Source organism: Lepidochelys olivacea (assembly GCF_965140295.1).
Source record: "Lepidochelys olivacea isolate rLepOli2 genome assembly, chromosome: 6".
Taxonomy (NCBI): domain Eukaryota; kingdom Metazoa; phylum Chordata; order Testudines; family Cheloniidae; genus Lepidochelys; species Lepidochelys olivacea.
The window spans coordinates 27,328,264-27,341,201 of record NC_140416.1 but is presented as its reverse complement, the minus strand read 5'-3'; the positions used below and the strand labels follow the sequence as shown (position 1 = coordinate 27,341,201).

At 38.3% G+C, this 12,938-nt stretch overlaps 1 protein-coding gene across 1 annotated transcript in view; it reads right to left on the bottom strand.

Annotated features, from left to right (window-relative positions):
• Positions 1-12,938, bottom strand: part of SOX6 (SRY-box transcription factor 6) — a 294,444-nt gene that overhangs the window by 101,221 nt on the left and 180,285 nt on the right. Inside the window, exon 8 of the mRNA XM_084631143.1 lies at positions 7,455-7,578. Coding sequence (XP_084487269.1) covers positions 7,455-7,578 — 124 coding nt within the window. The remainder of the gene's footprint in view (positions 1-7,454; positions 7,579-12,938) is intronic.

Below are 12,938 nucleotides of genomic sequence, written 5' to 3'. Positions count from 1 at the left end.
CAGTGGAACTGTGGAACCTGTAATATAAAAATTAATACAGTGATGGATAAATTACACTATAACCATGATTTAATGGAGTATCACTTTGGCTCTGGCTCCTTATTTAAAGTCAGTGTTATGTACTCTCTCTAGGCTATATTTTAATAGGCTGCTCCTCTGAACATTTTTTATATTTATAATAATCACATTATTTTCAACTTTTTTTTACATTGAAAGTAGAATATAATAATGAAGACACAAAGGAAAGGCATCCAGAATAATATAGTGAGGAAATTCCAAGGGCTTTTTTTTTTTCAAATATACATTAATACCTGAAGCCGTCACAAAGTCATTGGATTCGTTGGAATTGTTTACCACCTGAAGTGCTACTGTACTCAGCCAGCTCAGTGTAAATGTTAAGTTGTTTTCACTTTTTAACAAATTGTGAGTTTCTAATCCACAAGGTCTCTTTGCATCATATCCATAATACCTCATCAGACCATTGAGCACAGTATGTGCTTGTACACAGTCCAGTAACAATTGGCTTCTGATTGCATATGGAGCTCTGCTACAATGCATTCACTAACACTATATTGTGCTGGTATCCTATGGAGTAATGTTCAAAATATCTGATCTTATTTTTCCCCCTTCCATGAGGTTGATTTTAGTTTGCAGTGTTTTTTTTAAACAACAACTAAATTATTTTCTGATAGTACAAGACTGTCTCTTTATGTTTAAATAATTCTGCCTATCTCCTTGATATCTAAACTAAACTATCTGAATAAAGAATATCCTAATCTAAGTTAAATAATGTTTCTTTGGTAAATATCTTACCAGATTTAAAAAAACCCCACAAAGATGTTGAATTAATGATGCTTTAAATGGGGGGGAAAATAACCATTCAAGCTATCAGCATGGACTGTCTTGCAGAACATTTTGGAGGCATTCTTTCTTTAAATATCATGAATTATTCATTCCCGTTCCACACAGTAATCTCTCTCCCCCTCCCTCCACTTTTTAAGTTCAATACCAGTTGCTTTATTTGTATTAAAACATTTTCCATGTCAAACATATTTTAAAAAAAATCAAACTCTAAAAGAATTCCCTGCGGCACTCCTTTTTCACAGCTGTCATGCTTCTATGGTTTGAAATAGCTAGAATATATATATATATATATATATATAGCTTCACTGTTAATTTATTAGTTTCTCTACCACACCCTGGCTCACCTGCTGCTACAAACAGTTTTTCCCTTTTCTTGATGAAAAAATATGAATTCATATTTATGGGTTTTTTAAAAAAAATACAGTGTTGTCTCTTTCTTTGGTTCAAACTTGAGCATTTTAAAGTAATCCGTGCATGGTTAAATCCTGGTATACTGTAGTATCATTATTCTGAGAACAAAACTTAATACCTCTAGAGCTAGGGAATGCTTTGCTGACACCCAGGAGTAAATGCAGAACAAAGGTACTTTCCCTCCCCCGCACCTCAAGGAAAGCAAGCACTCAGGGCATGGACTGGTTTAAATTTTTAATTACAGAAGATACATATTTTACCCCTCTAATTTTCTCCATGCAAGAATGGATCAAGAAGCTTCTCGGTAGCTGTGTTGGCAAGAAATCAGTCAACATGTTGTAGCAATTTTTTTCAAATTTGTTTCTGGATTTGGAATGCTTGCGTGAGGACCCATTCTTTGTAGAAAGGAAGACACAACATGTTGAAACAGGTCTGCTTGAGGTACCGGTGTGTACTGGCCTTTGATAACCAGGGAGTGAGAAGAATGCCTGAAGAAGAAAATCTGAACATTCCTTCTCATTTTACAAACTGATCTCTTCAATCTTCCTGCTTTGTTGATTGTCTATTTATGTTTGGCTGCTATTGTTTGTATATAAGTTGGTGTTTACAAGCCATACAAAACTTTGCCAGACTTTTGTTTCACTGTCAGATTGGGCAACATTTCTAACTGAATAAAGGCAGGACACAGTTGGACCACATTGTTCTGCAGCTAGAACAACTAAATATCTCTTACTTAGTTTTTCTTGGATTCAGCAATAAAGCTCAATTGATCGTATTCACAAGAGGAGAGGACTTGCTTTTCAGATCAAGGTTTGGTGGCCTATGAGGCAGGAAACACAGAATGGACAAGTCTGTTAGATTCATTTTCTCCTCAGTTTTGCCACTTTTCTTTGTTTTTAACACATTTTGAAAGACATATGGCTCCACTCCATCTTGCAAGATATGCCAGATATTTACTCATTTTGGTAAATTTCCTTGAAATTCTACAGACATCTGATATGGGGTTGGAAACTGACATTTGTGCATTTTCCAATGGTAATAAAGAGTCTGGGGAGAGTTTGCAGCTACCTCTACTCATTCCATCACACTGTTTGCTATTTTGCATCAGTGTAACAAAGCTGATGCCCAGTCCTATAGTCTTTGCAGAAGATGGGAGTTTTGTTTATGTAAGGACATTAGGATTAGTCAAACTGTTAATAAAGACAATAGGCTGTGGAGATCCTATGGAGAGTCTAATCCATAAAATGGCAACAGTTGTGCTACTGTTTGGGTCAGGTATCACCAAGGCAGTGTCATATTGGGATCTTGTCCCCTCAATAAATGCAGTTGCAGTGACAAGCATTTGCCTATGGTAAAAAAGTAGAATTTGCAGGTGAAACTGTTCATCTGGCTACTATTGGTACTACTGTTAAGTCAGGTTTTATACTGAGCAACATATGTATTGGTATAGTGATTCCTGAGGCTACTGATTCATGGTTCCAACCAGGAGAAGCCAGTAGGAACCGTTAGAAGAATTTTAATGGAGTCTTATGGAATTTCCACTAGGAACAAGACTCTCATAGGTTTGTTTTAAGCACCTCTGCTACTCAAAGATGTCCAGCCATTTCACTAAGTATACAATAAGAGCGACTCATTGAGAATACACACAGTTTTAACATTTCAAACTACTGTTAACATTTTATGAAAGGACGTCTCCAACAACTGGAAACAGAACCAAAGGGTATCAATCAAAGATGTCAAGATGCCAGTCTTTTAGATTAGGTAGGCATGTAATTTGAGGAAGTTATCATGTGTTTCCGACAAACTTTAAATGTTGTGGGAACTGTCTGAAGTTCAGTCTGATAACTATGGGTTTGAATTTCCCTTCACTTTCATCAGCTTTACACTAATGTATTTCCACTGATTTCAACAGTTATTCCTCATTTACCCCAGTGTAACAGAGGAGAATCAGCCAAAAGATGTTTTTGCTACTCACAGTGACCAGGAATAACAATTCCTATTTTTACATTTCTCTGTATTGCAAACATAATGAACAGCAAAGTGCTCCAGTTAGGCAGATAGAAGTCATTTCTCAATATTTCTAATCACAATTTGTATAAACTTTATGCATGAGGTATGAGTAATTGCTTTGAAATACACGACAGCACATTAGTCAAACAAATGCAAAATTAGGTTTCACAATCTACATCCCTTGATTTAGATAAACCCTAAACTACCCAAAGTTCCTAACTTTACTAGTCTATCTCATTACACCTCATACATCTGAAAAAGAACTGTTGCAACACATGTTTGTCAGAAGTCTCTATCTAGCAGAAATTATCCCTGGCCTTCTAAGCTACGTAGATTGCAAAAAATGGTAGTGCAGACAGCTAATGTATTCCCAAAGCAGATCATCTCCCACTCAGCCATAAACAGAAAGAAGGAGCATAGCTGCTTACAGAATGGCCTGACTCCTGTCTACAGTTAATCCATATCCTTGGTCTTTCCTTATCCTCCTTTCCCGCTCTCTCACAAGGGTCATGAAACCTGCAGGAGGTAATACCTTGACTCAGTGCAAGGAGAAGAAATCTCTTACACGCTGCCCAAATCAGTGGATCGGAAATAACTCATGCCTCAGGATAGGGCATTGCAAGGGTCTTAGTGACCATGTTCAATGATGCTCCAACCTGATAACATTCCTATAAGCCTGAACACATGTAACAGTCAAGCTAAATTCAATCCCTTATTCTGTGCTGGAGAAAGGGGGAGAATTGAACGGCTGTAGAAGTTCAGCACCTAAATTGCTGATCAATGCCAAGTGGTAAGTACAGTGCTTACCATTAAAAGGTCAGCATTTGTCCATCTGCTGATAGCACAGTTCTTCCGCTGTAATTAGAATGCAAAATAACCAGTGCAAAATAACTGTGTGGAGTCTCTTGGCAAATATTGGCTTTCTAAAAGCTGCCACTCTAAGCATCCACTGGAATATGGTGCAACCTCCATAGCCATGTACTTTGCTAGGCTCATCAAGCGCCTGCAGGTCAGTTGTCACAACAATTTTAGTTGCACAGCGCCCCCAAGTTTTAATTAATCCTGTATACAGTATAAATACTGAAAGAAATATGTATGAAAAATTAATTAAGTGATCTATGCAGCTGTGATTTCTCAATTAGTACTTACCATGCCGGAAAATTACATTATACCACTTTGAGCTACATAAAGGAGCATGGGACTTCATTTTTTCCCCTATGTATTTATTATTTTTGATGTGTGTTTGCTAGCATTGGCCTGGTTCATCTCCTGGAACTCCAATCTTTGGAAAGAAGGGCCATGCACCCATCCACCATGACTCCTGGCTGCATGCAGAAGGGAGTTCTTTTCCCAGCAGATTTTGGTAGGAACTGTAGCCTGTACATTTTGCAAAGCCTTCCTCAACCTTTCCAAGAGCAAGGCTTCACAACCACACAGAGCTTTGCTCTCTCCTTTGGGTTTTTCCATGAACGGACTTGATCCGGCCCAGTCTTTTATAAGAATAGCTGGTTTTTTTGGTTAAGATAGTATGGAATTTGGGGCCAAATTCACAAAAGACCACACTCTTCCTTAAGCAACTAAACAAAGTATCCAGATTTTCAAAAGTGCTCCGCACTCAGTAGCTCCTGTTGTTACAAGTGGAAGCAGCTGGGAGCTGAAAACTTCTCAAAATCTGTCCCTCTGTGCTTTCCAAATGAAAAGGAGAATTAGCACAGTAAACATATCGCCTTGCCTAAATGAAAAAAGGTGGAAATTAAAAAGAAAGTGAGCAAGCAACTGGGAAGAAAAATTTTAATGTTTAAAGGGTTGTCTGTTTCTTTTCTTAACCTTCCTTTAAAAATATAAGTGAGTTTGGTGCTCAAATTAGTCTTATAGTCCTGGAGATGAAAGCACAAATAGGAGCAGTGCAAATTCCCACAAAGTTCCTCAGTCCTGACCTAGAGGAACAACCTGTAAGAAAGATAGTGAAGAAAGATAGTGTAGTTTTGTCTCCATTTTCATTATTTCGTAAACCTCTCTACTGAGATTGCCAAAAAGGGGGCAGAGGGTGGCGCTAATCAATACCAATTGTGGTGATTTTTTTTAATGATGAGAGCTGTCCAAGAGAAACTGAACTAACACAGCCAGCTACTTTAGCAATACGTGCCAGAGAACTTCATAAATACATTAAAATATAAACATGTTCGTTTCACACAAGCCACTGAACAGTGTCAGATCATAGTGACTTCTGGTTTCTACCAAGCTGAGCTGGATTCAAACCAGTAACCTACTAGTGAATAGTTTCATATCCCATTAGCAATGTCCTGAGACATCCAGGCCTCCATTTTAGTCAGTTACTTGAATATTTTAATATTTGTTATACACATTTTTTTCTTTGTTCACAAGAGTAATAAAATAGCCTGAAGCCATACTACCTTGTGCTGTGAGTTGAGAGGACAAAAGCAAAGCAGTGAGGCCTGGGGGAGTTCTAAAGAAACCTACATGCTGCAGGAAAAGGTATTGGTGATAAATAGGTGGCACTCTTCCTTTTGAGTCAGTACTGACCCAATTCACTTACACAGCCTGAAAAGACACTAGTGGAGGTGTCGTCTTTGAGATGAGAAGTAAAGTCCAGGTCCTGATCATGAGTGGCCATTAAATCCCCAATTCAGGAAAGCCTCTCTAATCAGGAAAAATAAAATCAATCGGATTAAAGCAAGTGCTTTGGTGCTTTTCTGAAAGAGGGTGTATAAGAGTAAGGGTGTTAACCCTGGTGTCCTGGACAAATTTGAAGTTTGATAATTGTATTCTGCCTCTCTATGCACTTCAGCTGGAAAAGATAATCTTCATTTTCATTTTCTGTCCCAAAATGTTGCTGTGGGCAGTTAAACAGTTACATGCCAGCGATGGCTGAATTTCAGAGGTGGATGAACTCTTCTCCCTGCATAGGTTGTGCATCAGTTTGCTAAATTTGTAAAGTGCTTTAGGATTTTTGAGGCTGAAAAAGTGAGCATAGAAGTAAGATGATTATCAGAAAGAGAACTTTTTGTTTCCAAAGAGGAATGATCCTCCTTCACCCAGAATAAAGACACAAAATGAAATGGGACAAATGGAAATGCTTGCTGAAATCCAATTTGGCACCATTTCATATAACATTTAAGCAGAGATTTTAGGCTCAATCTTACTTTTATTAAATAGGTTGTTCACATCTTATATTTTACTTTGGACTTGGACCTGTTCCTGCTGAAGTCAACTGCAAAAATCCCATTGACTTTAGTCAGAGCTGGATCAATCCTTTACTTTGAAATATCACATTTAAAATCCAAAGAAAGTGTTACACTCAGATTTTGTGGTTAATATTCATCAGGTTAATATGCTAAAAAGAGCTTAGCAGGGAATATTATTAATGAGCAAAATAAGGTTGCTGCTTCTGGGCTGAGGTCACTTACAAAGAATGTACAAATGAAAATAAGGTTGTCTTTTATTTACTTAACTATCTTTTTACATTGAATTCCTTTGGCAACATGTCTTTAAACATTTAAAACCCTGTTTACAAGAAGGCTCTGAAAGTAGCTTCAAACCATTATATCCCTAATTGAATTCCCCAGGAGTCCAGTAAACTCAGAGGAATAAAGAAAGAAATCATAACATTTGCTAAATCATCTCAAAACATATTTCACTGCAAAGGTTATGTGACCTGTTACAAGTCTGAATGATAATTGGGATTGAACTACTGAAACCTTTATTATTCAGATTGAAATCAAACAGAAAGTTGCCTGTAAGAAGTATGCTAATTAAATTATACCTGCCTTTTGCTTTTATTGCTAATTAAGGGTAAGAATTTTTGCATAAAAGACAAGTATGTGTACATGCTGCAGATAAGACATGCAATAAAAGAAGTATTAAGATTCAGGGTTTGCCAAATGCAAATTGGTAGGCAAGTGGGTCAATAAATTCAGAGCAGTTGATTTTGTGGGCTACAGAAGTGAAATTAATATGGGGCTCAGTAACCAATCTTACAATTATCCCCTTTAAACTCGGAAGATATTTTCAGCTAGACTTTCAAAACTTCAAATTATTTTCAAGCAGCCAGTCCTTTTGTGTAACATCATCTGTATCAGACAGATCACAAGAGAAGTCTCAGTAAATATCTGAACATGTTAAATAGCTTCATATCCCTGTCAACTTACCTGGCTTGTAAGTTATTCCTGGGGGGAAGAGGAATCCCTGCTGGGCTGCAGCAGCCGCTGCCAACGTCCTCTGGTCGTGTGGAAAAATTGGGATCATGAGCGGAGGCATGTGACCCTGAACCTGCTAAACAAAAGAGAGCCTCTGATCAGAAAGAGCACAAATTTATCTTGACAGGTATTTCTCCAGCACTGATAGTGTACTTGTGTTCACACAGCCCCACAGAACCTTAATGTAATCCTCACCAATTTCACATTATCACATCAAAGCCCGCCCCCAACATTGTTTTCCCGGAGTGTCAAAAGTGTAACAGTCTCTGTGCACTGCACTTTATCCTGCTTCTTGCTGATTTTTTTTATTATTCCTTGTGTTTACATTTCATTGCACAAAAAGAAACCAACATTTTAATATACTATAGATTCATATTCAGAAAATAAAAAAGTGGCCTACGTTTGTATTAGTCTTTCAAATTTTTATTTCTCTTTGGGAGCTTAGAAAGCACAGTGATAAACCCTTTAAAGGCAGCCTAATATCTAAAGAGCAGTTTTAATCTTCATATTTTAACATATTTAAGGTAGGTAATTTTATTTCAGAGATCTTACGCTATTGTATTGCTAGTATATATGCCAACAGTTCAGGTATGTTATTTCAAAATCTCACCACAGTATGTTAGTCATCTAGACAACACCCCATCTCTAAAGATTTAAAGCTACAACATCTTGGCTCCCAATTAAACTAATATCCTTCACCATACACACCTCGCTGTAACATATAAATTGCTTGTCTGTCTAAGCAGTTTTACAGCTTTATGCACTATCATGGAGCTCAGTAATTATGGAGTTGTATTCAGAGAGCATTTCAGAATAAATTCTACTATATCAAATTGCATTTGACCTTAATAAATGTATCAAAGAGCGCAAACATGCAAAAGCAGAAAATTCTTCACCTTATATCAGCATTTGTATTCGACATATAGAAAGTGAGAGATGTGACATTAACATGTCTGTTAAATTCACATTTTAATTTCCTGGTTTCTTTATTTATGCTATACATATATCAGAGACACTGGATGGGATCACATGGAATTTTTGTTTATCCCCCAAGCCCCAACAGTCCTGAAGGCTTTGATTACAGCATTTTTCTGATTAGTAACAAAGTAAACACATAACGGTTTAAATATCAAAACTAGGAAGTGTAGAAAGGCATTATTTTTCCAGTCAGAAAGAATTTTTGCCCTCTTATCCTGCCATAAATGGGTGGCATTAAATACTATTAAAAAGTTAAACTAAACTTCAAGTGATTTCTTTTCGTTTTAATTCCTAAAAACTTTTTTTTTGGTCAAATCCCATATGTTGACCTATGACATTGTTTAAACAGTGCCAAATTTTCTTGTCATATTCCTTTCCTTTCACAACCACTGATGCAGTGCAGAAATGCTACTGTGTGTCTATGAGGGTTAATTTACCAAAAACTCTTCTCTGGGGAAAGCCCTAAGATGTAGGTTAATAAAGGTCACTCAAAAAATAAACACTTTACAGTATTTTTCTGAATCCATTTCTCAGGAAAATCAACTTATAATAAAAAGGTCTTTGTGCAATTACTGCCATGGCACTGGGGCGTGAAAGAAACCAGCTTTGAGCAGCTATTTCTTTCATTTTAGCTGAGGTAAGCCTGGTTGTGAATGTTAGCTATGAGCTTAACTTGGTTAAATGGGAGTTGATCCCCAGGTGCCCAGTACCAGCCTTTAACTTCTGATTTAACAGTGCTAATTTTGTGTAGGATGCTAGTGCATACTGGCTCAGAATGTATGCAACAAGTGAAAACAATATCAGTGTCTGACGGGGAATACAACTACAGCATCTGGAAAGCATTTAACACAATGTGTTCTACAATCACTTACAGTACTTTCCAAGTAGATACTAATCAAAATGATCCAGGCTCTGTGATAGCTCCCTCCCAGTCACCAGTAGCAGAAAGTCTCCCCAGGGTTTTGCAACAATGTAAGGTGCCCACAAACTCCTCTCCATCAGAGGGCTTCACGGTGCCAGCACAGGGCCAAAAGACGAGAGCACTGACCAGGGTGGGGATCGGGGTTAGAGCATGCATTGATTCAGCACATCCACTAGGCAGCCTCTGTCGCTGGGGTCCTACGGAGCCGGGGGGGTGGGGGAGGGGAAAGGGGTGGCTGGCTAGATTTAAGCTTCTCTCCCCTAATGGAGAGCAAATGCACATTCTCACTTATCAAGGACAGCAGAAGTCTGGAAGTCATGTCCAATGGGTTTTATTTGCAGATCTGTCAATGACTTGCTAAATTACCTTAGATAAGCTACTTAGGCCAACATTTTCTAAAGTGACCAATAACTTTTGGGTTCTTCAATCTTTGGGTGCACTATTTAGAACACCCTGTTATCTTAAGTTGAGCACCCAAAAACTGGGGCACCCAAAATTAGTCTTTCACTGATCCTCACCATGCCTTACTATCACTTTTTACCACAAAACCTACTTCACAGCAGGCAAGAGAAGTTCAAGTAATAAAGAGCCCAATACTGCTCCCCCCCTCATTGATTTCAATGGGAATTTTCTTTCTGAGATGGATTGGGTTCCAAATATTTTTAAATATTTTTGAGATGCCCCAAATGCAAAGGACTAGATAACTATAAATTATTATCATAGAATCATAGAATATCAGGGTTGGAAGGGACCTCAGGAGGTCATCTAGTCCAACCCCCTGCTCAAAGCAGGACCAATCCCCAATTAAATCATCCCAGCCAGGGCTTTGTCAAGCCTGACCTTAAAAACTTCTAAGGAAGGAGATTCTACCACCTCCCTAGGTAGCGCATTCCAGTGTTTCACCACCCTCTTAGTGAAAAAGTTTTGCCTAATATCCAACCTAAATCTCCCCCACTGCAACTTGAGACCATTACTCCTTGTCCTGTCCTCTTCTACCACTGAGAATAGTCTAGAACCATCTTCTCTGGAACCCCTAGGTCCTTTTCCGCAGAAAAACCTTATCATTGTATGCTCTGGCTATCCTTTATAATCATTACTTAAAATATTCCTTGAATACTGGCCTGATCATCAGCCAGTGTCAATCAGCATAGCTCCATTAACTTTAATGGTTTACATCAAGATTGTTAGTCTCATGTGGACTGAAAAGTGTTTACTGAATGGCAAAAATATCCCATATTTTACTTAGGACACATATCAAACACTATTTCTGAGAAAACTCCATGGTCTTCCCTTTGTACCATAACATTTACAAACTGTGCTCTTGCCTGTTTTCTAGACATCCCGAGACTTCTTAACTCTCTTGTACCTAAATCTAATGGTGCTGGTTATGCAAACATTCAGGGATGGTTTCACCAAGAATTATTTTACAAATAGTTGTCATTATGCTTAGCAGACATCAGCTGTAAAGCACAGATGAATATTAACGATATAGTGGATACACTGTGATGACTGATCAATTAGTTGTTATAGCACTAAAGAGTAAGCCAAAAAAAATACACGATATACTCCTAGTGCCTTTCAAGTTTGTTTGTTTGTTTTTGGGTGGGGAGAGAGGGTGGGATAGTGTACGTCATAAAATTAGCTACATTCCTAGAAATTTTAATTGTGAGACTGTTCTTCAGGTATTTTTAAAAACCAAGACAGCAGCAGATGCATGAAAAACAAACTCTGGCTCTTCCCATTCGTAAAAATTGCATATTGTTGTATTGACACTTTCCTCTTTTGTCTCTTCTGTGCTAAGTTGTTGATGATGCCATTTTTTGCCATCTGCCCTAGAGCTTCATTAAAGATACATGAATGGACTAACTGGCCTGATATCTTGTGAGGAACAGGTGCTATTGTTTGTCCCCAAAGGCTTGTACTAAAGATCTGGCTCAAAATACTTGAGAAAGAGCATCTGCAGCAGTCAGTCAGAGAGTAACTTGGCAGGGATCTTGCTATGTGCTAATATGCAAACAGAGTAACACTCAGGGGGACTAATTTTCTCTTTCATGAAGATTATTTAACTTTTTTGTGATGGGCAATAAATGTTTGTATCTGAACAATTCTGTTTAATGTCTTTCGCTGAGCTGTATAAGTGAATCGGATGGGTCCTGAAAGCAATTCTTTTCAATATTTTGATCAAGAGAAATAAAACATGGATACACTTCAGTTTTCAAAGTAACCTTAAATAAAGATAATTTCTAAGGAACAATAACACAAGCAATCTGTCTATACTGACTTGTTTCTCTATGACAATTTTAAGTCTGTATTTGTCTGTAATAAATGGAGTACATTTTACTAAATATCTGAAGCCACCAAGTTATAGAAATATTAGCCAGTACCATACCATGATTTTAATGTATCACACAACTCTTATAATTCTTGGGAATAGCTAATAATATTAACTAGTGTGAGGTCAGGAAGCAACCTTGGATGGAAACAACCTTGATTTGCTCAAGAATCAACAGTGAATTTTGTTCTCCCTGGAAGAGTAAGGGTTGGTGACTAACATGATAAAGAGGACCATGCTTTGTATTGTTCCATGGAGTGATAGGAATACCAGTCACAGAAGAAGCTGGCTACTACAGTCCTCTCAGCTACAGAGTCATTGATGCTTAGTGTTGTGCACAGAAGGAGAAAGCCAAGGATTACAAAAGGGACATGGCATGAAAGAATAATTGCTTGAGTAAAAATTCTCTGCCCTTCTTGAATAAGGAACCGAGCATGTTTCATGAGAGCTGAGAAGCAATTTGTGCTCTAAGCTAAAAAAAAAACAAAACATGTTTGAACACATACAAATCAAGTTTATTTCTACTCAGTTTGTTAGTCAAGAACTGGATTGGAAACTGTATTCTGGAAAACTTTTGCTAACTGCTAGAAGATGAGATGCTTATTTGGATGCTTATTATAGCCGTTATGCCTCCTCCATCAGCAGAAAGGAAAGGTGCTATTTTGTACAATAAAAGCACCTCATCAAGTAATATTAGATTCACAAAATAAAGGGTATTCAGAGACGAGCATGGCCGCCTCCTTTTACAAACATCTTAATTTACCCTATGGTGCCTACATTTTGCAGTTTGTATAGTATATAAGATCACAGACTTTGGTAAGGCCTCTCAAACTATAAAATGGAATACAATGACTAAGCATAACCGTGTATGTTAACCTTAAGACGGGGGCTTTCAAACTTCATTACACCGTGACCCCCTTCTGACAACAAAAATTACTACACAGCCCCAGGAAGGGGGACTGAAGCCTGAGCCCATCCGAGCCCCACTACCCTGGGTGGCGGGGGAGGGGGGCAAAGCACAAGCCTCACCGCTCTGGGAGGGGGCATGGGAGACAAAGCTGAAACCCAAGGGCTTCAGCCCCAGGCAGGGGGCCTGTACCCTGAGCCCCGCCGCCTAAGGCTGAAGCCCTTGAGCTTCAATTTAGGCCCTGGGCGGGGGTCTCAGGGTTCAGCTCCAGGCCCAAGCAAGTCTAAACCAGCCCTG